The sequence below is a fragment of the Arachis hypogaea genome, chromosome 15 (genome assembly GCF_003086295.3).
Source record: "Arachis hypogaea cultivar Tifrunner chromosome 15, arahy.Tifrunner.gnm2.J5K5, whole genome shotgun sequence".
In the NCBI taxonomy this organism is placed as follows: Eukaryota; Viridiplantae; Streptophyta; class Magnoliopsida; order Fabales; family Fabaceae; genus Arachis; species Arachis hypogaea.
This window is the reverse complement of record NC_092050.1, coordinates 1,651,277-1,676,157: the sequence shown is the minus strand read 5'-3', so window position 1 is coordinate 1,676,157 and position 24,881 is coordinate 1,651,277. Positions and strand designations below refer to the sequence as shown.

The 24,881-nt window shown below is 36.0% G+C and overlaps 3 protein-coding genes across 15 annotated transcripts; 2 read left to right on the top strand and 1 right to left on the bottom strand.

Annotated features, from left to right (window-relative positions):
- The first annotated feature begins 9,231 nt into the window (after positions 1-9,231).
- Positions 9,232-12,355, top strand: LOC112747450 (disease resistance protein RGA2-like). Its single transcript, XM_025795470.3, has one exon. The coding sequence runs from the start codon at positions 9,423-9,425 to the stop codon at positions 12,264-12,266; it is 2,844 nt and encodes a 947-aa protein (XP_025651255.1). The 5' UTR covers positions 9,232-9,422; the 3' UTR covers positions 12,267-12,355.
- An 821-nt stretch (positions 12,356-13,176) lies between these two features.
- On the bottom strand, positions 13,177-18,804 carry LOC112747451 (bZIP transcription factor 16-like). 13 transcript variants are annotated; one of them, XM_025795472.3, is made up of 15 exons: positions 18,398-18,804; positions 18,258-18,290; positions 18,106-18,187; positions 17,807-17,925; positions 17,665-17,721; positions 17,504-17,578; positions 16,835-16,924; positions 16,681-16,740; positions 16,352-16,518; positions 15,857-15,911; positions 15,096-15,138; positions 14,676-14,965; positions 14,343-14,420; positions 14,126-14,251; positions 13,177-13,670 (listed from the first exon to the last, which is right to left on the bottom strand). In XM_025795472.3, exons 4-15 carry the CDS (start codon positions 17,873-17,875, stop codon positions 13,551-13,553), a joined length of 1,230 nt encoding a protein of 409 aa, XP_025651257.1. In that variant the 5' UTR covers positions 17,876-17,925; positions 18,106-18,187; positions 18,258-18,290; positions 18,398-18,804; the 3' UTR covers positions 13,177-13,550. The 13 variants fall into 13 exon arrangements, with proteins under 13 accessions (XP_025651257.1, XP_025651258.1, XP_072073529.1 ...); XM_025795473.3 differs by having other exon boundaries at positions 18,106-18,198; positions 18,398-18,775; XM_072217428.1 differs by having other exon boundaries at positions 14,676-14,857; positions 18,398-18,775.
- A 2,517-nt stretch (positions 18,805-21,321) lies between these two features.
- On the top strand, positions 21,322-24,000 carry LOC112747449 (uncharacterized). Its single transcript, XM_025795469.3, has 2 exons — positions 21,322-21,940; positions 22,129-24,000. Exons 1-2 carry the CDS (start codon positions 21,534-21,536, stop codon positions 23,828-23,830), a joined length of 2,109 nt encoding a protein of 702 aa, XP_025651254.1. The 5' UTR covers positions 21,322-21,533; the 3' UTR covers positions 23,831-24,000.
- The last annotated feature ends 881 nt before the right edge of the window (positions 24,001-24,881 follow it).

Sequence of the window (24,881 nt, the reverse complement as noted above, 5' to 3'; positions counted from 1 at the left end):
AGCTCGGAAGCTACTTTGTTTTTCAAAATAGAGTTGCTAAACAAAGCAACTAAAACAGTAGCAGAGTCATAAAATATTATCCACAAAGATAAAAGTTTAAAAGCCCACAGGCCGGGATTTACCAAAAAATAATATACCAAGCATAATTATAGAGAGTTCGGAGGTCCATCAGTAGCGACATCAGCACGAGGAGAAGGAAGACGAGTCTGGAGAGGCACTGCATCCACTGTCCCGTCCTCCCGGTTTAAGATCTGGCAATCAGGATCTGATTCAACTCCGACCGAAGGGGCTGAAGAGGTTGGCACATCAGAAGTCTTGAAAGAAGGCGCAGGGGGAAGCTCGACGTCATCTTCATCAGGGTCATCCGGGACAATCTTGCCATCCTTTACCACATTATCAAGACTAAAAAGGGTCAAGTCGGCATCAGGGGCAAGAATCCAGACCTGCTTCTTCAGGTTCTCATAAGCAGCAGTCACGCTGCCTACAAGGTGACCCTGGAGCTCGGCATAATCAACCCGAGCAGCCTCCAAATCGTCCCGAAGACGCACCAACTCCCTATAGGCTGAAACATAGCTGTCCTTGTGCCTTAACGCTGTGTCCTCAGCCAACCTCACAGAAGCTGCCAAGGCGACGGAGCTGGCCCTCTCACCCTCCAATTCCTTCTCTACTTTTGCCAACTTCACCTCCAACTCCTCTTTCAGACCCTTGATCCGATCAAACTCTGATTTTGCCTCTTCCATGAAGGATTTTGTATCATGAATCGGGATACCCTGAGCAGTTCAGAATATAGCCGCACTCATATGTGCCATCTTCACACTACTCCTAGTGATAAACTCTAGGTGGTGAAGAATAGACACATCATCCGTGGAAAGCACACCATAGGGGGCAATCTGCTGGTCGACAAACTCGACAGCATCAAAATCAGGGGCATCCAGGTTAAAGGGCTCAAATGTTTTCTGCTTTTTCGAAGGAGGAACGCCAGAAGCAGCAGTAGAAGTTTGTGGAGGATCAGCCAAACGAACCCGAGGAGTGGGGACCACCCTCCTCGGCCCAGGAGAACTCGGCACGGGAAGTTTTAAATGAGCTTGAGAAGACCCCTCTCCAACCGTCTTAATCGAGATGTTCTGTGCAGCAGCCGCCTTCTTGGCCTTCTTGAAAGCCTTCATGGAATCATTGTTCTTCGACATTTCTGAAATTCAGAAAGGACAGAATTAACAACAAAGTCATGGACCACAAATACAAATAAAAAAGAAAACATGTCAGTCAGTACCCAACACATCTCGGACCAAAGAAAGGTCCCCCAGAAACCTCTTGGTATCCAGATAAGGAGGGTCCCCCTAGATGTCCTCCAAGACACTCACAAAGGCATGTTCGACCTCGTCCAACATCTCCCAAGTATACCGAGACACCATGACATTCTTTTGCCACTCAAGAGGAAAAGCAGGTTCATCATTTTCATCAAGAAAAAAGGGGCGGGTCCCCTCAACAGCTCGAAGTTTGAAGAAATAGTTTTTAAAGTCCTTAAAAGACTCGTCATACATGGCAAAAACTTTGTGCCCTTGAGAAGATCTAAAGGAAACCTAAGAGGCTTTCTTTTTTGAAGAAGCGCCTGGCTTAGCCGAGACAAAAAGATAGAGGAAAAGAGTCAGGGAGGGCTTGATGCCTAACTCCTGACACAGTAGCTGGAAGATTTTTATAAAACCCCACGAATTGGGATGAAGCTGGGAGGGGGCAATATTACATGACCACAACAAGTCGATTTCAAAAGCAGAAAAAGGAAAGGTAACATTAAATTGACTAAAGAAGTACTCATAAGCATAAAAATAGGGACGCTCTCCCTTGACAGAAGTAGGGAAACAAACTCTCTCATCAGAACTGGGGACTACAAGCTCATAATTCCCCTCCTGAGCACTACTACCACAGAGCCTATGATACTTTCGTAGCTCTACACAGAACTCGGAATCCACCACCGAAAGGCACAGGAGAACCATAGAATCCACCCAATCAGCCATGCCCTCAGGGACACAGGAAGACGTCTCAACAATGTTTTTGCGAGAATCCATAAGGTAAACTAGTCCTACAAATAAAGAAAAGGATATTTGATTACTAAAAATATCTCGATCAATAGCAAAACAACTCGGCTACACAACCCAGCACAATACAAACAACAAAAGGAGACCCCAGGGCTTACACTAAAAATTCTGGGGCATCCTTTGGAGGTAGCCACAGTACAAGAATCCAAAAAGATTGACAAAAGTCCACCCCAGCAACAACCCTTTTCTTTCAAGTTAGAAACAATACTCGAAGCAGAAAATCATCAAGAAAGCATCATCTCCATCAAAAGAAAAACCACCAACAGAACCTAAACCCGCTAAAGGAGCAACCTTTTTCGAACCTATTGAAGGAGCAACTTTTTTGAAAATAAGCGACAATATGCAAAACCCTAGAGACGCTAAACTACCTTAAAATCTACCCGAAGACATACGGAAAGACGAAGAGAAGACCACAAACATACATCACAGCGGCAATCAAGCATGGTAATACGAAAAGATTCAAGCTTTCGTAATATAAGACTCAGGCAAAATCAAGAGTGCATTGAAAAATCACATTTCGAAGCAAGTAAAGAAGCATGAAAAAGAACCAACCTGGAAGAAGAAGAAGCGCTGAAGAAAACGAAGAAGGAAGGAAACCAGAATCGCCCCTCCAAGAGCAGCGCCAGACAATCGCCAAGCAAAAGTTGCAGAAGGAAATGAGAAAATCACAGGAAAACAGAAAAGAGAGAGAAGAGGGAAGTTACAGAGAAGAGAAAGGGTTTTTCCCAAATGGCAAGTTCAAAAACAAAAAGGCCCAGAGAAGTGGAGCATTAAAATTAATTAATGAGGGAATTAAAACCCTCGCATCTTCCCAAGGCAAGAAACGTTAGAAAACGCGCGCTTTTAAGGAGAAAAAAATGATCCGCATTCAAAGGAAGAGCTCTACAAGGAAGAAGTCGACAAAATGCCCGAACTCGGCTTCACCCAATAAGGATCAGAAAGACCGAGCTCGAGCAGGGGCACTGTTCATACCCTGGGTCGAACTGTCCGACCCGGGATGACTAGCGATAAAGCGACCGATCTCTTCAGATCAGACCACCCAACCTCTCTTCAAAGAAGTCGGCCGGATCGACATACAAGCCCAACAAAGGGCCCAGGAAGAGAAACACGGCCCGAATCCAAAGGTAGCCCAATCCTACAAAGGGAAGGGCGGTTCCCATGAAAATAAGCTGACCTCACCTAAAAGGTAAGATAAGATAAGATAAGATAACTAACTTATCTTATCTAAGAAGGTCTTGCCTCATCACTATAAATACACTGGAGCACCCAGGTATAACTCATACTCTGATTCTACTCAATACCTGCTTAATACCCTTGCTAACTTAAGCATCGAAGTCCCTTGCAGGTACCCCCCATCCTCCGGGGACGAAGGATCAGCATTCTCACCAAGTCCAATGAGTCGGACACAGCGACTCCAGCCGCCGCCACCGGATCGGACTCCGCAGCTCCGACCAGCGTAGAAGATCTCATCCAAGATCGACCTATAGTTTCAGGTAACCCCCGGAACACTAAGGTATAAGCTGAAATTTTTTTTCGTCCCCAACTTTTTTTGTATACAAAATCGTCCCTAAAGTTTAAAATCGACATTTTTACTTAAATCTTAAAATTTTGGACTAAATTACCCATAACAAAAAAATTATAAAAAAATAAAAAATAAGAGAAAGATGGTGTTTCTGCTCCTACGAAGGGGGAAGAGAAAAAGAAGAAAGGGAAAGGGAAGAAGAAAAAGAAGTTATCCACGATCTACCTTTGTCTCCATTTTTTCTGTCAAAAATTTAAAACCAAGTTAAACCTTAGGATGATTTTAAAACTAAGTTAAATCTTAAGGATCATTTTGTATACAAAAAAAGTTGGAGACGAAAGATACTTTCGTCCTATACTTTAGGAACCAAAATCTTACTTAATCCTATAAAATACATATTGAATACAAAGGACATATTGAAATGAGTTACACAATATATGCCTATGAATATATATACAAATATATTATAACTTATTTAGTTATTGATTTATTATGTGTACATAGAATAGAAAAAGGTAAGAATAATACAATTAAAGGAGAGAGATAATGTAAGAAAAAGGTTTTAGAATAGAAAAGAATAAGAGAGATTTTGAGAAAAATTAAAAGAGAGAGATAATTTTATTCAAAAAATTTTTAAGAAGAAAAGATACAATTACTAATTTTTTGTTTGTCAATTATATTTCTATTAAGATTAGTAGTATCAAAAAACATTTCAAATTTAATATTATCAAAAAAAATTAAAAAAATTATATAAGAACTAATTTGATTAATTTTTAAAATTTTAGTGATGAAAATGACTTACGTCTAAACTTTCAAAGACCATTTTTATTATAAATAACTTTTTTACATGTCAATTGACACGTGGCGTCACGTGTCACTGATCTGACACGTCAACTAATCATCTTGTGACACGTGGCATTAACCCACCACGTCATTATGCCACGTGACACTTAACATGACATATCATCATCTAACTGACGGAAGGACTAATGTGACCAAGTCATGTATCTTTCGGGGACGATTTCGATTAATTTTGTCTTTCGAGAACCAAAATGGAGATCGGAGTATCTTTTAGAGACGATTTTGACTATTAACTCATATTTTCATAAAATAAAATTTATTATTCAAATAGGATATTAAATATTAGAATTTAAACGATTGATATGAATTAATTTATTTATAGAATTTCTTTTTAGAATTAGATAATTTAGTGTGTGAAATTATGAAACTAATGTTAGGTTGATTATATAAATGCTATTCTCTAAGATAATATAAATATAATTCTAAAATAAATAATTTTTTCTAAGTTGTTGCAATGGATAACATGGCAATTTCATATGAAATTTAATATATAACACATATTTTATAAAAATTAGGTATATAGTGAAGGAAGTGAGAGTTGAACTCACAACCTCCCTTATGTAATAATTTACAATAAGTGAACAGCTACTAAACTAGTTAGTTAATTTATTAATTTAGAGCATTAGTTTTTATTTTATATGTTATTAATATGTATAAAATCCGAAATAATTGAATTTTATATTTACTTTGAAAAATTTGATAATTCTGCAGGTAGGGTAGGGTTTAGAACTTTAGGGCATGGATAGGGTTATGGTTGAGAGATTTTCAACCCGCAAGTAGGGTAGGATAGAGTTTTAATGAAATTTTTAACCCGCGAGTAGGGTTAGGATAGGGTCTAAACCAAGGTTCTGAAAACCGAACCAGTCATCGAACCGCTCTAGCTATTGGTTCACTGGTTTATAGGTTCAACCGGTTCAACCGTGGTTAAACCGAAAAAATCGTTTTATAATAAAATAAAAAAAATATAAATACATTCTGCGGAAAAATACCATCCAAGGTTCCTGTTCATGCATCTAAAACGGACATCACCAAACAGAGCCATATAAATCAATGGCACCAGACATCCAAAGAACTTGTCTCTTGCCAAAATTTCATTTCATATTACAACATATGCAGACAACAAATACGCGAGTGATATGGAAACTCTATAATGGTGTTATTGAACATGCATGCTCTCATGAACACTAATCAACTAATCAAGTAATCAATGCCATCAATGCCGCAGGTGCTACTCCACACTGCACCATAGCTCCGATCTAGCAGCTTGCACTTAAAATTCTCAGTCTGCATAATAGTTATATGTATGATCAATATTACTAGCTGCTAGTACCATCCACAATGAAAGAAGTCTAAGAGTCAACAATTTTAATTCATATTAGCTAACACTTTTAGTCAACAGTTTAATGCCTTTAGTTTAATAGTCTAATACAATATTTTTAACCAACATTTTTATTTTTAACCAACATTTTTAAATATTACTGACTAATTGTTCAATAATGTTTTATACATATTAGTTATATACTAAGAACTTAATTCTTACATACATATATATAACACAATAAAGAGTTTCCAGTAATGGTTTTTGTGAGGGTGTCTATTTAGTGATTCCAATACAATATATATGATGAGAAATAATTTTTTGAGTCACAACAATAACCACTATTTCATTACATAGGATAGTAGCATTAGTGTAAGATGTTGAAGACTCAAATTTTAACTACTCTTGACAATAATTGCTTGATTCAGCAGAATAATTTAGAAGTAGGAGAATGTGTATATATAGTATACCTCACAAAGCTGGACAGTAATTATGTCTCTAATTCCCTGTTGATACCAAATCACAAATGCCAAGTAATTAGGGTTGCTACTACTCTCATCTATCTTGAATGTTATGTTCTCGTGTGGATAATTGCAAGCAACCCTGCACACACAGATACAGAAAACTATAAGCATCTTAGCTTACATGTGTGCATATATAAGGATCTAATTAAGCAAAAATGTTAATTATTAAGGTTTAGCACCCAACAACTAATCAATTATCAATGCTTCAACAATTAATCATGCTTCAAGCAATTAACAGCAAGGGTTAGACTTTAGAACCAAAAATTAATCAATGCTTCAACAATTAATCATGCTTCAAGCAATCAGCTTCAACAATTAATCATTTAATCATGCTTCAAGCAATCAACTTCAACAATTAATCATGCTTCAAGCAATCAACAGCTAGGTTTAGACTTTAGAACCAACAATTAATCAATGCTTCAACAATTAATCATGTTTCAAGCAATCAATAGCAATGTTTAGAACCAACAATAAATTAATGCTTCAACAATTATTATTACAAAAAACAAAATTTATACCTAGGGTTAGTGGAAGACAGGAAAGAGTGCAGAGCTGGCGGCGACAAGGACAATGGCTGGGGTGGAAGGGTCGAACAGAGCTGGCGCCGGCGAGAAGACTGCGCGACGGCAACTGGCGCTGGCGGTGGCTGCGATTTCGACGGCTGAAAGGAAAGCTGGCTGCGCGAACGGAAAGCTGGCTTAAAGGAACTTACGACGGTGAGTGACTTCCAAGGACCTTGCGATGGAGGCGGTGGCTGGACAGAGGTTGCGCTGGAAACTCGCGGTGGAGACTGGACATGGTGAAAGCGAGAGGTGAGAGTGGAGGGCTGGAGGGGAGGCTCGAGAGTGGCTCTCTGTAGTGTGGGTGTGTGCGTAAAAGAGTGCTAGGGTTCACCTTTTGGCAAAATCAAAACGCGTGCATTTTTTGGCAAAATAAAAAAACCGGCCGGGTCACGGTTCAGTTCGACCGACCGATTCCTGACCGGTTCGACAGTCCAACTACGGTTTTTGAATTTGACGGTTTTGTCTTCTGTTCGAACCGTATTTGCTAACGGTTTCCAGTTCGACCGACCGGTTCGAACCAATTTTCAGAATATTGGTGTAAACCCTACCCTACCCATTGTCAGCCCTACTTAAAACTTTATATGTCATTCATTTACTATGACACTATTTTGGAGTTTCCTTTAATAATATACTATAATTGATAGATAGTATTTATGTAAAGAGAATTTTTTTAATATATAATTTTTATATTATTATTATTTTTGCAAAATAAATTGCTATATTATAAATTTATTGAAATATTTTTTATTATGTGATAAGAATTTTATTTAAGTTATGTGAAAAAAAATATATGAAAAATTAGTAAGTTAAGAAAAAGATTGGTCTAGGAACCACTTAGATTTACAATTTTTTATTTATGGAATAAATTGAGTTGTTTAGCAAATTTTAAAAATTAAATTGAGTTATATAAAAAAATTTAAGGATAAAATTGAATCACCTATAATAATAATATCAATAATATTTGAAAAATAATAAAAAATTAATTCAAATAGTTTAAAGTTGTCTTATGTGACATTATTTTATTATCGTTAGAATAATTATATAATTTTAAATATAATAAATATATAATTATGAATATTATGTATATAAAAATATAAATATTATATTATACAAGATAATTTTAAATATTATATTTCAATATTATGATAATAACATATTAATAATACGTGGATAAATTATTTTGTGACACTTGAACAAACTAAGTTTTGCCATATCGACATGCCATATGTTACTAGTTGTCATTTTAATACCTTATTATATGTGGTTGAACATATTCTCATATTGATTGCCCACATCAACATGGGAGCACTTAGTTTTCGGATAAATTTAGGAGTGTTTATGGATTGAATCGTATCTGTAGATTCGCGGTAAATATTCGCATCTGATTCGAAAATTGTGAATACGATTCAATCTGCATATTGATCGGATTATGGATATTTACTCTACGTCCGCATATCCGATTCGCGGATCCGTAGATCTACATAATAATAATAATAATATATATATATATATATATATATATATATATATATATATATATATTTAGTATTATATTTACTTGTTTGTATGTTTTAGTTAGTAATTATTATTCATATATTGTATTATTTTATTTTTGTTATTTAGAAAAAGTTTAATTAAAAATATTTTAAGAATAAATAAGTTTAAAAGTGTGAAAGAAATATTTTATTGAATTTTTTATATAAAAATATGATTAAGAAGAAAAAATTCAATTATGGATATATCCGATATCCGAAAAAAAAAATGCGAATATCATATCCGATCCGATCCCATAAAAATTGTGTGGATTGAATCGAATTTTTGACTATATTCGATCCGATCCTATTCGGGTACACTCCTATAGACAATAATGGAAGAGGCATGAATGTAAATTTTGAGAGTAAACTGAACAAGGGTTAACTATTTAACTATTAATTTAATATTCAAAAATTTAGCTATCGATAAAAAGATCTCCGATGTTATCGAAAAAATATTGTTTAAATAGTTAAAATATCATAAAAAATAATCAATAAATATTTTTTTTAAATAATAAAATTTTTTTGTATTTAACAAATAATTTATCCTTTTAATCTAAATTTTTGTAATAATATTTGAATAAATATTTAAAAAATTAAAAAAAATTCAAAACAAAATTTAGTTTTTAAATTTTTTTATTTTTTAAAAAATATAATCATTCACACTAAATTTTTTATCTAAAAAATTCACTTTATATAAAATTCTTAAATTTTAAAAAAATTATTTTTTAATAATAATTATAAAATTTTATATTAAAATCTAATTTCTAAAATGTATTTTCAAAATATATATTTACTATTTTTAAAAAATATTTTTATTGATACAAAATTTTAAATACTATTTTGATAATTTAATTGTGGAATAAATTAGAACTTCCAAAAGACGAGTATTACTCCATGTATTTCCTTAGCTTAACCCGTGGTAGAGTATGAATACTTGAATAGTGACTTTTCTGATTCAAGCACTAACACAAACCAAAATACCAAAGGAAAAAAGGGCAGCAGCAGCATGGGTGACGGAGCCTCGTTTCGGATTCCCTCGGGGAAGCAAATCAAATCAGTTATTTTCCGGCATCAGAAGGGATCCCAAAAGGAAAATTCGGAATACGAGGACTTGCTGGAGAAAAGCAACATAGTCGGAGCAATCCATAGAGAAAAGGAAGAAAAAGAGATCATAGAAATACTGCTGAAAGAACCTGCTGGTGAAAACGGTGTTCCTCCTGTGGTTGCCATTACGGGGATTGCAGGAATAGGGAAGACAACACTTGCTTGTCTCGTTTGCGAAAACGACAAGGTCAAAGACCGTTTCGGATCGCCGATTTGGTTAAATGCCGCTGGCAAAACATTTGATGATCTGGCATCCATTGCAGGACCTGCAAGGAACCCCTCCTTGCTTGTGCTTGACGATTTAAGAGCTGAGATTAGTAAATCAAAAGTGAGCGAGTTAAGGAAGCATGGTGTCTCCGTTGGAGCAGGAGCAATAATCGTAACTACACGTCGCACATGGCAGAGTTTTGATGACAAAGCTATGCATGTTTTGCCCTTGAAGGGCCTCGATGAAGAACAGAGTTGGTCTCTGTTCACAAGTCTCGGAAGCAGTAACAAACACAAGGAAGAAATAAAAGAAATTCTGCACAACTGCCTTGAAGTCCCACCTCTAGCCACAAAGCTTGTGTCGAAATTTCTCGAGTCCAGGGCCGGGACTCTCGAAAAAGATAAACTCAGCAAATGGCTTCAGTTTTGTCTCCAGCCTCTTGCTGTACAGTTAGTTGCTTATTTGTCCCTTTTCCCTGATGACTATTTGATCCATGCTGATAGATTAATTCATCTCTGGATCGCCGAAGGATTCGTCCCGCCGGAAAAATCTTGCCGTCAGGTTTTCGATGACTTCGTTGACTCAGGTATATTCCAAGACGTGAAACGAGAGGAGGATGGTGACGGCGTAGTGAAGAGCTGCAGAGACATGCAGGAGCTGGCATGCTTTGTCGCCAAGAAAAAGAAAGACGAGTTTATCAGCACCGGCGTGGAGGAGGAGCCGCTTCTACGAGCTTCGTTTGATATGAGGTTAGCCGATTCCGTTTCGAAACTTGAATTGTTCCTTAAGGAGGAGAAGAGAGCGAAGGATCTGAAGACCATTCTTTTTCATGGAATGGTTGAGTCTCCTCTTGTACTTGGCAACCAGGAGCGCATGAATGAGTACACTTGCGATAAGGTGTTGTCCACTTGCAAGGCCCTGTGCGTGTTGGATCTGCAACATTTGGGGATGAATATGGTTCCGAGCTCAATTGGAAAGCTGAAGGGCTTAACATATCTTGATCTTTCCCATAATAACACTGAGAAGCTTCCCAATTCCATTACCAAGCTTTCCCAATTGAAGACGCTGAAACTTTCCCAGTGTCACCTCCTCAAGGAGTTGCCCAAGGACTTGAAGGATCTAACTAAGCTCACACACCTTCACATCGACGGTTGCGTTAATATTCAGAGCATGCCGCGTGGAATAAACAAGCTGACTTCTCTTCAAACTTTGTCCCACTTTGTTGTTGGAAAGAACGAACCTATGGCATGCGAGGAACTTAGGAACCTCAACGAGTTGAGGGGGCACTTGGAAATTATGTACCCGGAGAGGTTGAAATTCCAAGGTTCATCATCAGAATGGATGAACAAAAAAGAGCACCTTCGCCGACTCACTTTTAGGTTGGATCAACACGATAAGGGAAACGAGCAGGACCAGAAAAAAGCGCTGCAAGCTCTTGAACCGCATACGAATCTGACCGAACTACACGTTGTAGGCTACAAAGGTAACGAATTTCCTAGCTGGATTCCTTCCCTCGATTGCCTCGTCAAGCTCAGTTTGTACAACTGTTCCACACCGGAACCTCTCCCCTGGCTGGATAAACTTCCAAGCCTCGAGGTTCTCGAGCTTCGGAGGATGCATTCTCTGAGGTTCGTTGCAGAAAAATGTGACGACAGCGTTCATCCGTTTTTTCCATCCTTGAAGAAGCTAACACTCTGGGACTGTCCTAAACTCCAAAGTTGGTGGAGAAACAATAATAACACTGATGGAAAAAGCAGAAACTCAATCATCTTCAGCTGCATATCAAGTTTACAGATCCACTACTGTCCTAACTTGACTCGCATGCCACTATATCCTACTCTTGACGAAATTTTGGAGTTGGTGGATTCAAGCGTGGAACCAATGCGGGATACAATATACTATGGAGAATCCAAAATGGGTTTTAAAGAAGCAAAAGTAGTTCCATTCTCTAAGTTGAAGTGCATGTTCATAGCAAGCATTCAGAAATCCCCACCGGAGCTTTGGCTCGTGAATTTCACTTCCCTTGAGAAACTCCACATTCGAGATTGCTCGCAATTAGAGGCTCTGCCCTCAGGTTTCAAGCATTTGAGGTCGCTGCAGAGCCTCACCATTGAGACCTGCCCCGTTCTTGATCTTGACCAATCCCCTGACGAATGGGAGGGTCTAGAAAAGCTTAATTGCCTGATCATAAAGGAAATCCCCAAGCTCAAGTCCCTTCCAATGGGACTGGAAAAGGTTAAGTCTTTGCGAGAAATCAGGCTTCATGATTGTGCGGGGTTAACCTCTCTGCCGGAAGCGATAGGCAATCTCACCTCACTTGTTAGACTAGAGATTTGTCAATGTGAGCATTTGGCTTCCTTGCCCGAAGGAATTAAAGAGCTCATATGTCTGAATATTCTGATCATTAAGGACTGCCCCTTGTTAATGCCAAGGTGTCAACCCGATACCGGTAATGACTGGCCAAAGATTGCTCATGTGAAAAATATTGTGGTGAAACAAACTTCTCAAAGACTTTGGGCTGGGAAATTAAGAATGTAATAGTTTCATTACTGCATTTGTATTGTACATTATCATATGATTGTGTTATTTATTGCAAATTATTAATGAATTTTTGACATCACTGATCACACCATGTCTCTTTCTATTTCTCTCGAGTATGATTGCAAATGATTGAGATTCTGAAATCGTGTTATCAGTAATCCTTATTATTAGTAGATAAAGAAGATTATGAAACTTTTATTAATGGCCAACTTATCTCCAATCAAAGCTGAGATGATAAGTAAAGACAGGTTAGTGACTCGGCTTAAATCTCATTCAAAGAACCTAGCCGCAGACAGGGGAATGTTGATCACTTGATAAATTTTCTTGAGTAAAAAACCTTCAGTTCGTCATCAATTTAATGAAATAATGGATTCTGCTTTTTCATTCTGTTTGGTTCTTTATAGAGTAACTTTTTCTTTTCAAAATGGGTGATGAACAAAATGAATGCTGAATACAAACTACAAAGGTCTCCCTTTCTGAATGGGACTGCAAATATCTGATCTCATTGTAGAATCGAAAATCTGAAGGGAAAGGTGCAGCTGTGATGGCATGAATACCATAAGTGGAATGGTTGCAAGTACCATAGCAAGTATTAGAAACAGATGATCTTCTCTTAGCACTGAAACAAGTGCTGCACAAAATGCAACCATCATGGATACCACGGACAAAAGAGCGCAAAGAGGCCAGCTAGAATTTTCCATGGCAAGATCCTGAGGAAATCTCTCTCAGCATAAAGCAACGTAAGGATCCAAATAAAAATCAAGACGGAAGTAGCACAAGCAAAGAGAGACGATGCATCTGTTATGATTTTTAGGATCAGCCAACGGCAAAAAAGTTGTTTTAACAGATTAGTTCATTTCCTATGCTGACACCACCTAACAATTGAACCATATAAAAGATATGGTAATGGAGCAGGAATCAGAGCGGTTCACTTTTCCCCCAATGAATTTTTTGTACAGCAAGTCATATGATGGACAAGACTAAGTTTCATTAACAACTACATATAACTTTAACCCGAAACACTAGCTTTTAAGCTGCAGATAAGTTAAATAGAATTCACTCTCTACAGTCTACACACAAACCAAGTAGTTTTCAGGAAAAAATTGCCAAATTAGGAATGAGGGATCATATAACATAAACAGAACCTAAGAGACTATAACATGGGTCAGCTTTAGTACAATTTGAGCTACAAGCTATTCCAAAACAAGGACTCGCTCTTGGCTATTAGTGTTAGGTTATCTTCCTGCAAATGCCACATGTGGCGGCAAGTATATATTGTTCCTAATTGCCACCCTCCACGGCCTCTGCCTGTCCGCTCTGTTGAGGGTCATCAGCCGCAGGCTGATCATTCATTGTTCTGGACCTAAGATCATCAGTCCCAGGTAGTTCGCCAAGTCTCTCCTGTAGATTATATTGTATTTTTAGTCAGACATCACAGGCAAATTTTGCACAAGTATTTTTATTTGCTTAATAAACATTCAAATACACATAATTCGTTTCCATGGACCTATCCTTTGCTGCCTATTACTCTAGCCTTTGCTGCCTATTACTCTAGCGAGTGCTTATCAATAGGGCTGTACATGGTTTGGTTAATCCAAAAACCAAATGTCAAAGAATACATGCTATGCTCGGATACATGGATAAGGTATAAGGAAGAGTAAGGAGAGAAAAAGTAACCTAAATCCTAGGTCACTGGATTTTTATTATTTAAGGGGGAGAGAAGAAAGCTTTCCCCCCAAACTTAAATACTCCTTCCCTTGAATTTGGAAATAAATAGGGGAGAAGTGCTTAACCAAGTTGATGGGAGAAAAAACTCAATCCCCTACTTTTCTAGTGATTTAAGAAATTAACATCACCTTGAGAGCTGCATTCTCAGAGGCTAGCTGCTCATACTCACTTCTGATCCGACTAACTTCTGACCGCAGAGAAGCATTTTCTTCTTTCAAAGCCTCAGCACGCTGAGCTAGCTCATCACACTCAGCCTGGAAACAGCAAACTCAAACAGGAATCAGGCACAGGGAAATTATATGATAATCAACCTTCAAAGAAAAAGGATATAGGTTATTCTGTCACCTGCTTGCGCAATCTGGATCTTCGAGCAGATTCCCTGTTAGACTGCTTCCTCCTTTGTCTTTTAAGCTCTCTTTCGTCCTATAAGGTAACAAGAATATATAAAGGTTAGAAGAGGTTCAAAGAGTAGTGTAACAACAAAACTTTAAAAATAGGTCTGAGACAAATGTTAAGAGCAGTATACCAAAGTTATTAATCCGTGAAAGTCCAGATAAAGGCAATTGGTAGTTCAGATCTTATACTCGGGTTATAGTTACATATAAGAAATTAATTTTTTTTCTTCTTGATAATATGTTGTCAAGGAAGACACATTATTGATTTGTAGTTAGAATTAACCTGTAGCCAAAGTTGTGACTGAACACTATCTCGTGATCCAGCAGCAACCATCCCTCCAGCAACTGCAGTAGACGGAACCTTTCCACGAAGAGCAGGAATGTTGGATGCTGTCGGTGTGCCCCAATAATCCATTCCTATATTCAAGTTTGTTGTGGGACCAGGAACAGCTCCAGGAACACCGGCTGCAGTGATAGGTATGACAGACATGGTTTGATTAACAACCGCATGAGGTGTATTAATCCCCCCATTTTGAGGAGCATGCGCCGAACTGCCATTTTGAGATGGTTCATCTGTAATCCACCAAAAAATGACACAGTTCAGCTATAACAAACATACTTTGCAAGTTTATATACAATACCGCATTCCTACATATGAGCCTATAGTAGAACAGGCAACAGCAAGGAGTAATTTATGCCAAACCTTCATAAGAATCCTGTCTTCCCCCTGATTTCAATTGAGATTCCTACCCAACAAAAAAGTAAAAAGAACATCAGTCTGTATGGGTAACTAACTGGTATTGTAGAGCACAAAACACAAATGATATATACAACACATCATCAAAGATAATCATTAAAGATTTCAAAAGATTGGAGATTTCAAAAACCCAGACCCATTTCATTATCTTCATCCCAAGCCCCCCAAAAACAAATGCCTTTAAACATATTTAACATTTACAAATGATGTAAATCATATATCTTATATATTGACATTATATAATAACAGAATTTTTTGCATCCATTAGTAGGTTGATTATTGAAAAAAACACAAGCCACTTGTACTATGCCTCATGATATGTTATGCTGTTTTATAACAAACTTTTAATAAAAGAAAATTTTTCTTCATTTTCTCAGACATGCAATTCAATGGTTGTAATTTCCTATAGTTTAGAAAGGAAATATTAGGAAATCTGAAGTTGTTGGATGTTCATGCCTCTATAGCATTATCTATATTAGGTAATAACAGTTCTTATTCACACTAGAAATTTCCTAATGCAATTCCATTTCAGCAATACATGAATGTAGTATGCAGAACAACTCTCTCTACTCTTGATCCTGAAATCAACCAAGTTGGCTAAATATTTCTTTACATATCTTATAGTCCTTCAAGTTTATAATTGATGAAAGAAATCCACAGAAACGTCTTGGAAGTACAGTGGTAAGCTGACAAGTAAACTAACTTACATTCTGAGAATTAGCATCACTTCCTTCACTGCTACCTTCACTTGCACTCTCACCACTGAAAACACGAGATTTCGTATCAGTGTAATTAGTCAGTATATATACCACACTGCCAATCCTTCTAAAACATTTCAATCTGTCACTCTATAGGACAGAGGCAGCATATTTTTGCTATAAGTTCATAATCACCCATCCAATTCTGAAGACAAAATTGTGCTCTTGAACATGTGAGGCTAGAAAAGGGTTCCATTAGGTGCAAAACTTTAGTCTACCAAATGAATTTTGGACAAGTTCATTTATCTGGCTTGAGAAACATAACACTATAATACTATTCCATAACCAAAGGGAAAAAAAAAAAGCATTATCTTGTCTAGTATAACCTCAATTATTTAGCAGGAATTTAGGAAGCAAGTGCATCCTTTTGGAAACACCAGATTACTATATTGAAATAAGAGGACATAGTTCAACAGTTAGATTCATCAGCAAGACAAATCTTACCTCTTTGAATGAATTCCATTAGCAGAAGTCCCTGTTTTACCGGGCTCATTATTTTTCCCTGTAATCATGTTCAAACTGCCCAAACTTCCTTTTGATCTTTTGATTGGCAGTTTTTCCTTCACCTCAGGAGGCTTTCCATCAGCTTCCATGCTGCCAGGAGTATTTCCCTGCATGCAGACTCATAGATTACTTTTTCAATGCATGGACAAGGACAAGTTCTTCAACAAAGAGAAAAATTTCAATGCATGGACAAGGACAAGTTCTTCAACAAAGAGAAAAAGATATAGAAAGCAAAAGAAACAGTAAAATGCAGAAGGGGGAAAACTCACTGAAGCCTCAGCAATACCGTTTGGAGAAGGCATGGGAAAAGGGCTAAAAGGATAAGATCCCTGTATAAATAATGTGCAAACGTGGTTGGTGAACTAGTCAACTAGCTATTCAATATCAAAAACATAACTTCAATGAACATTTTGGAAACAATACCGGAGGCATGGATGGATGAGCATATATGCCACCATGGGGATACATTGCAACATAGGGATGTGTTGGAGTGCCGTAGGGAGGCATAATATGCTGCAGATAAAAATTTTATCAATTAGGAAGCACAAGGCAGAATTCGAACTTGGATATTTCATAACTTTACAAATTAGTACGATGAAGTACAGATTAGTGGCAACATAGCAGAGAACAACACAAAGGATGAAGGATGATAAAGCCAAAGAATAAATTTGTGAAGGATCTTACTAAATGTCTAAACTCCCTGCTATTAATACAGTATTATAGGAGTTTTTCGTAAACTTTCAACAATGAAAAACTAGGGGATTCAGCTTTATAGATGAATTAAATTTAAAAATAGGCAAAATCCTTGTGAATGATGATTATAATAGGGCTCACACATAAAAGGCCTGCTGTAACCAAATCATGAGGCAAATTTCTCCCAAAGTGGTACGCTAGTCCATTCTGTCAGCATATACTGACAAAACAAATGTCCCAAAAATCATAATATTTCAATTTTTTCTTGATTTGTCATTGGGCTACAGCTAATGTATAGACTATTTAGGTCTAGTTATGCCTATAGGTTTGATCAATTATACACAATTTTATTGAGTTAACTTACAATGTTCTAAACTAATGTGTGAATGAACCCATTACCTGGACACCCCACATATATGGGGCGGCTTGGGGACTTGATGCCATAAACCCATGTGGAGGTATAGGAGAATATGCCTGTAAGTGAGCTAAGAAATCAAAATTGAATCTTGACAGCAATCAGAATATGATAAACCACCACTGGCAATTTTTTCATTAAATACCTGAAAACTGGACCATTCGGGATTAACGGCTCCGGTACTGGTGGCTGAAGATTGCTCCTGAAAAAACAACAAATGTTTCTGATGCGACACACAAAGAACCATCAAGTGCCAACGCAAATTAAACATGCAAAACTCATTAGACCTGTGAAGCAGGTGGAGGAGTCTTTGACTCCTTCTCTTTTGGTGTTTTATCCATCTCACTGCTGCCCATAATTTTATGCCGCTATCTTACAAATGTTTACAACTTTACACTTAACCATCCTGTACCATAAACATAGCTTATATTACAAGGCAGCTAAAAAAGACACCATTCTCCAAAACAGGCAACCAAATTCCACCACTGTAAAATCAAGCCTATTAGATAAAGCACATTTCTATTGTTCAGTGCTGAATTTTTCAACAAAGATACAATTTTTTTATTATACTGCGAGGAAAACCAACCAGTTACTCCATTTTCCCTCCCAACAAATGCCAAATCATCCAAATTCCAACCGTTGATGGAAGCATATGTTATCCACAAACCCTGCATGGCACCTATAATTTCTGTTCACCCTTACCAATAGACTAGTACATTATTCTACATCAAAACTTACAGAGTAGTGATAACCAGATCTCTGAAAATCCAGCTGAAATTGAAGATTGGGGAGTGATATTCAAACAATTCAACAAGCTGAAAATTTTAACAATCCAATCGAATTGAGCACAAATTAGAGCTGAGAAATTTTCAAATTACCGCTCAGGGAAACTGAGGGATCCTCCAAAGCAGGGGCAGAAGAAAAATCTGAACCTGATCTGAAAAGGAAAACAACCAATCGAGATGCAAGACAGAACAGTGTGGGGGTGGGGGGTAGAAGGCAAAATTTGAAATTTGTTTGCCTAATCGTAACTGATATTTGGGAATTGCAGAAAAGATATGATTTTGACTTCGTAAGATAGTGGTGGATGAGAAGGGAACAAAGAATTGCGAAAGATCACGAATTAGGGTTTGTTTTGGTGTTTACAGAGACGAACTATGGGGTCGTGTACGGTGTTCCTGGGCAGTGTAATTTTCGAAATTCCCATTACCTCCTCCCTTGCCCATCGTAATTGTTTTTTTTTTTTATTTCAATATTCTTTTTTCCTTCTCCACCTCATATATGTAAAAGAGTGTACATTACTATCTAAATGTATTAAGCCTTCTCACGTAAATAAAAAATAATAATTTTAATAATTATTAGTGCATTAATAGGCATAAGTGTATTTATTAATTCATTTTTATAAATAAAACATGTAAAATAATTACAGATATAGGTTTAATAAAGATGATAAATATATAATATTTTAACTAAAAAGTTTTGTATTTTTAAATCTTCAAAATATGAAAAATATATTTTTTATAAATGGTTAATGTTAGTTAACCAATAATTTTCTTAAACAATATGAATAACCACCAATTAAATTAAAATACACTACACTTCTAAATTACCCACATAAATCTTAATATTAGAATAACTATCCACACACCTAATGAAATGAACATCTGATATATCTATTATTCACATTATTTAATATTTTCATTGTTTACCTATACTTTTTTTTATAAATTATATACAATAAAAAATACTTTTTAAATAGAAAGATTATACACCAATTTTTTCTTATATTTTCACTACATATAATAGATATCTTAAAAATAGTTATCTTTACTTACATCTCAACACCTAATTGATTATCAATATAAACTTTTTACACTTAAAATGCATAACAATTAACATATATATATATATATATATATATATATATATATATATATATATATATATATAAAAGAATCGGCTATGTTTTATGATACGGAATGTTAAGAAAGAGCACGAACATAAGTTGGGTGTGGAAGAGATAAATATATTGAGATGGATGAGTGGTCATACGCGATTGGTTAAAATAAGGAACGAAGATACAAGGGAGAGAGTTGGAGTAACACCCATTATAAAAAAAAATGGTTGAATCGCGTCTCAAATAATTTGGACATGTGAGAAGAAGACCGAACACTTAGTCGGAGAGTAGATAAGATAGAAGATAAACAATAAGTAAAAGGCAAAAAAAGACAAATGGTCAAATGAATGTAAATAGTCTCTCTATAAATATGATACATGACAAAGCACAATAACGTTATTTAATTCATGTAGTCGATCTCACTTAATGAGACAAGATTTTGTCGTTGTTATATATATATATATATATATATATATATATATATATATATATATATATAGTCAGGAAAAATAATTATTGTTTTCATTTCTATGTTTTATTAATATTGGATAACTTACATAAACTTTTATATTGTAAAACAATTTTAAGTTGTAACTTAATAGGTGAGTGTATATTTTGGGAATTTTTAATAAATAAATAAATTAATTATCAATTTACGTAATATTAACTATTTTAATTACAATTATAAGGAGATAGATACATTAGGTATCTCATTTACAATTATGTCAAAAATGCTTCATCTATATAAGAAGATACATTTAATAGTTATCATCACCCTTATAAAAATACATTTACTAGTAGAATTTCTAACAACTAACAATATTTTAAGAAGATTGTGATAAGTGTATATATAAATACGTATACGTATAAAATTAATAGAAAAAATGTAGTTACTTTGAATGTGATAACCTAATTTTTATAGACATTATTTATGTTAGAATATAATTAAGATCAATTATTATATTCTAACAATTTATGCAAATTTTTTGTCCGAATTAAAGAACTTAATATTAATAAATATAAGTATACATGGTACGAATTTTTTTTTTACTTAAAAACGATGATTATATCGGTTGATGCTTATCATTTTTGATATAATTATAGCTCAACAAGTGATAAAATCCTATAAAAAAGTAAGTGATCTAGAAAATTGTGACCTTTTCAACTTAATATATTTATTTACTGAAATAGTATTTAAAAAAAATAACATAATATATTTATTTACTGAAATAGTATTTAAAAATAATATTTAAAAAAAATAACATAATATATTTATTTACTGAAATAGTATTTAAAATTCATTTTCATGTATTTTAGTTTTCAAAAATCAAGATATAATAACAAAGGCAATTTGTGTATGGCAAATTTGCTTTATGAAAAGTAAAAGAAAAAAAAGATGAATTCACTTTTTTAAAATAAAAAAAAAATTGTAATCCATCTCCAATGATTTTGTTTCTTAAATTTTGTTTAAAAAAATTACAATTTGTCATTCTATTTACCTTCGTATTTCTAAAAATTATCAACAATCTTATTTTTTTAGAGGTTTATTTATTTTATTTATTTTTATAATTTTATCAAATTTATAATTAAATTTTTATATTTTTTGAATTAAATCTTTATATTATCTTTAATTTTATAATTAAGTCTTTGTCAAAATAAAAAATATTAAAATTAACAATATTTTTTCATAAATTAAAAATATTTATAATTAAGAATTTAATTACATATTTTTAAAAAAATATTTTATTAATTTTAATATTTTTTATTAATAAAAAATTAATTATAAAATAAAAAATAATACAAAAATTTAATTAAAAAAATATAAACTTAATTATAAATTTAGTCTAAATTAATAGAATAATTAAAATTTTGTAAGATTTCACAACCCAACAAATTATTTTTTTCGTCATTGTACGAAGTCTTTCAATTTTGAAATTATTTTAAAAATTGTGAAAACTGAATAGGAGAGAGCTGAATAGCGGATGGGTTGAGCTGTTGAAGGGTTTGCAGGGTGCAGCGGTAAACATCCCCTGCCACTGAGGCCGAGACACCGTTTCAACTTTCAAGTTTCCCAATATATCCAAAACGACACCGTTTCTTCAAATTCCAAACTTCCAATGGCGGCACCCACAAAACGAGACGAGCAAGAAGCTCTACGCCTCAAGTCCCTAGCGGACTCCAACTTCACTTCCTCCAGAAACCTCAACGCCGCCTTCAACTACGCCAAGCGCGCTCACCGCCTCGCCCCAAATCTTCCCGGCGTCACAGAGACCCTCGCCGCCCTCACCGTTCTCCGCGCCGCCGCCTCTAAGAACTCCCCTTTCCCTGACTGGTACGCCGTCCTCGGTGCTGAGCCCTTCGCCCCCGCCTCCGTCCTCCGCAAGCGCTACAAGCAGCTGGCGCTCCTACTCCACCCCGACAAGAGCCCCTACGTGGCATCTGATGAGGCATTCAAGCTCGTCGCCGAGGCCTTCCGATTGCTCTCCGACAGGGCATGGAAGAGGGACTACGATGTCAAGCTCAGGTTATGCACAGTTCTTGATAATAGTTAGTTAGGAGTTTGTTAAGTTAGTTAGATTCAGTTGGATGGTTGTGCTATTGTAAATAGGGAGCATTGACACCATGGTGCTCTTGTCTTGTATATGTGAAGTGTATGCTAAATTGTTAATGATGTATGAGCTAGCTTTATTGATATTGTCAAGTTTAATGCAGGTTGAGGATTCTGGATGAGAAGGAGAAGGAGAAGGTTGGTGAAGAGGACATGGATACATTTTGGACTGCATGCTCCACTTGCAGGCTCTTGCACCAGTTTGAGAGGAAGTACCTGGGACATAATCTGGTATGCCCCTCTTGCAGGAAGAGTTTTAAGGCTGTGGAGGTGGGTAGTGACGATGATGGGTCTGAAGAAGAGGAGGAGGAGAAGGAGGAGGAGGAGGAAGAAGAGGCAGAGAGAGCTAGGAAGGGTAGCGTTGGGAAATTGAAATCAAAAGAGGTGGTGGATGATGATGAGAGATTGGGGGATTTTGTGTCAAGGAGAAAAGCCAAGAGTGTGAAAGGGAAAATGGGCGTTGAAAAAGATGGAGGCTTGAGGAGGAGCCAGGGTTTGAAGGGTGGAATTGAGGGTGGTAAAGTGAGAAATGAGGATTCTGAGAGCAAAGGAGAGGGTGTTGCGGGAAGCTTGAGAAGTGGGGATTTGAGAACGCGGACTAAAGGGAAAGTAGGTATTGAAAAAGGTGGAGGCTTGATGAAGAGCAGGTGTTTGACGGGTGGAGTTGAGAGTAACGAAGTGGGAAATAAGGTCTTGGAGAGTGAAAGAGAGGGTATTGGAGGAAGCTTGAGAAGTGGGGATTTGAGAAAGAGTAAGCGTGGGGAGGTGTTGGACAGTTCAAAACCCAAGAGGGTCAAAACTGGGGAGGAAATGATGACATTGGCTGAGTTTCAGTCTGAAGTAAAGCGAACAGCTCGGCAGAAGATGAAGTTGAAACTAAAAGAAAATGGAGAAGATCATGAAACAGAGAGGAGGAGCGAGCGGCGGGAAAGACTTGGTGAGTTGAAAAATAACAAGGATTTAGAGGCTGGGGAATGTAGGAGTATGAAGAAGAGTGTGAAGCCATTAGTCAAGGGGATGAAAGAGGACTCTCTGAAGAAAAAGGAAGCGGGACCTGAGAAGCACGGTGATTCTGGTGGAAGGGACTTGGAGACTTTCACAGTGGTGGATTCGGATTTTTATGATTTTGACAAAGATAGAACTCATAGAAGCTTTAGGAAAGGTCAAATGTGGGCTGTATATGATGATATTGATGGAATGCCAAGGCATTATGCCTTGATTGATGAAGTTTTTTCAGCAAACCCTTTTCAAGTGAGTATAAGTTGGTTTGATCTACAAAACAATGGGGTTGAAAAGATTATTAGTTGTGAGAAAATGGGGTTTCACATGCCATGTGGAAGATTTAAAGTTACCCAGAAGGCTTCCATAAATTCAGTAAATGTATTTTCTCATGTTGTGGACTGTGATCGAGCAGCACGCGAGGTCTACCAAGTTTATCCAAAGAAGGGCTCTGTATGGGCACTTTATGGTAAGGCAACTCTTGATGCAGATGAACAAAATTTTGCAGCCAATGGTAAGAGATGCTATGACATTGTTGTATTCTTAACAAGTTACAGTGAAATCTCTGGTCTGAGCATGGCATATCTTGAGAAGGTTGATGGTTACAAGACTGTATTTAAGAGACAAGAGAGGGGAAGTCATGCTATTAGATTTCTTGGAAAGGATGACCTGTGGTTAATTTCTCATCAGATTCCTGCTCGAAAATTATCTTGTAATGATACTCCTGAACTTTTGAAAGATTGTTGGGAACTTGATCCTGCTTCACTTCCCTCGGATTTACTTACTATAGGTGGCATAGATAATTGAGGTGAATAAACCTTTTTGGTTATGTAGTTCTAAATTTTCAACTGAAGGACTCTAGCAGCTTAATTGTTGGTCCTACTTCAGTTACTTCATGTATTCTTGTGGTGGATTACTTAATGATTTTAGGAATCATTTTTTCCAAAAAGGAAAAAGTAGAAAATATCTTAGGAAAACTAGCTGCCTTGTATAGCCTGAATTAGTTAGATTTGCAGATTCTCTGTTCATATACTTGATTAACTGTTCATTTTGTCTATTTTTACTACTAGTTATGGTGAGGCCATTCTAATAGTTTATACAGTCTCCACTGACAAGGTACAGTGGTCAAAAGTTTTAACACATCAATATCTGCCTTGGCCAATGCAAAACTTTGTTGCATCCGTATGCATGGACACAATGCAATGACATCTTTAAAACTATGTAACCAACCCGACCTAGTGGAAAAAGCTTCGTTAAGCAAGAGTAAGTAAGATGGAAGTCCTTCATGTGTAGAAAATTTGGATGACTAACCAAATTTTACTTATCTGCAGTTCTCTTGAAAGAACATGTGGTTTTAAACAAAATCTGATGCATTTAGCTTCTATTCTGTCTGTTTTGTTCTCTTCTGTAATCAAATGAATTCTCTCATTTGTAGTATATCAAAATCCAAGTGTCTCTTTTTGACCTTTTCATATCAGTTTAGTGCCTTAGTGGTAAGTGGTAACTGATGAGAGCATGAGCAGCTTAATTGCTATTAAAAACTTGATGCTATCTAATTTTGTTCAAATCATGGTTGGTGTACTTTTTGAAATGTTTTTATGAAACTGCGCATAAGAATCCACAGTCAACCCGGTTTGTGTCATATGTTCACTTGCTAAATCTTCATCAATTTTCAATAGTCTGTACAAACTGACCACAATATGATGATCGATATAGAGGCAAGTTGAGATCAATAGCTTCTGTTTGTGAGAGTGCTAGATTATTAACATTTGTGCAACTGTAAATGTTTCTGGTAGAAATATGTAATCAAATGTGTTTATTAGTTTTTCTTGATTAGAATAGCATCATTTACTGATTA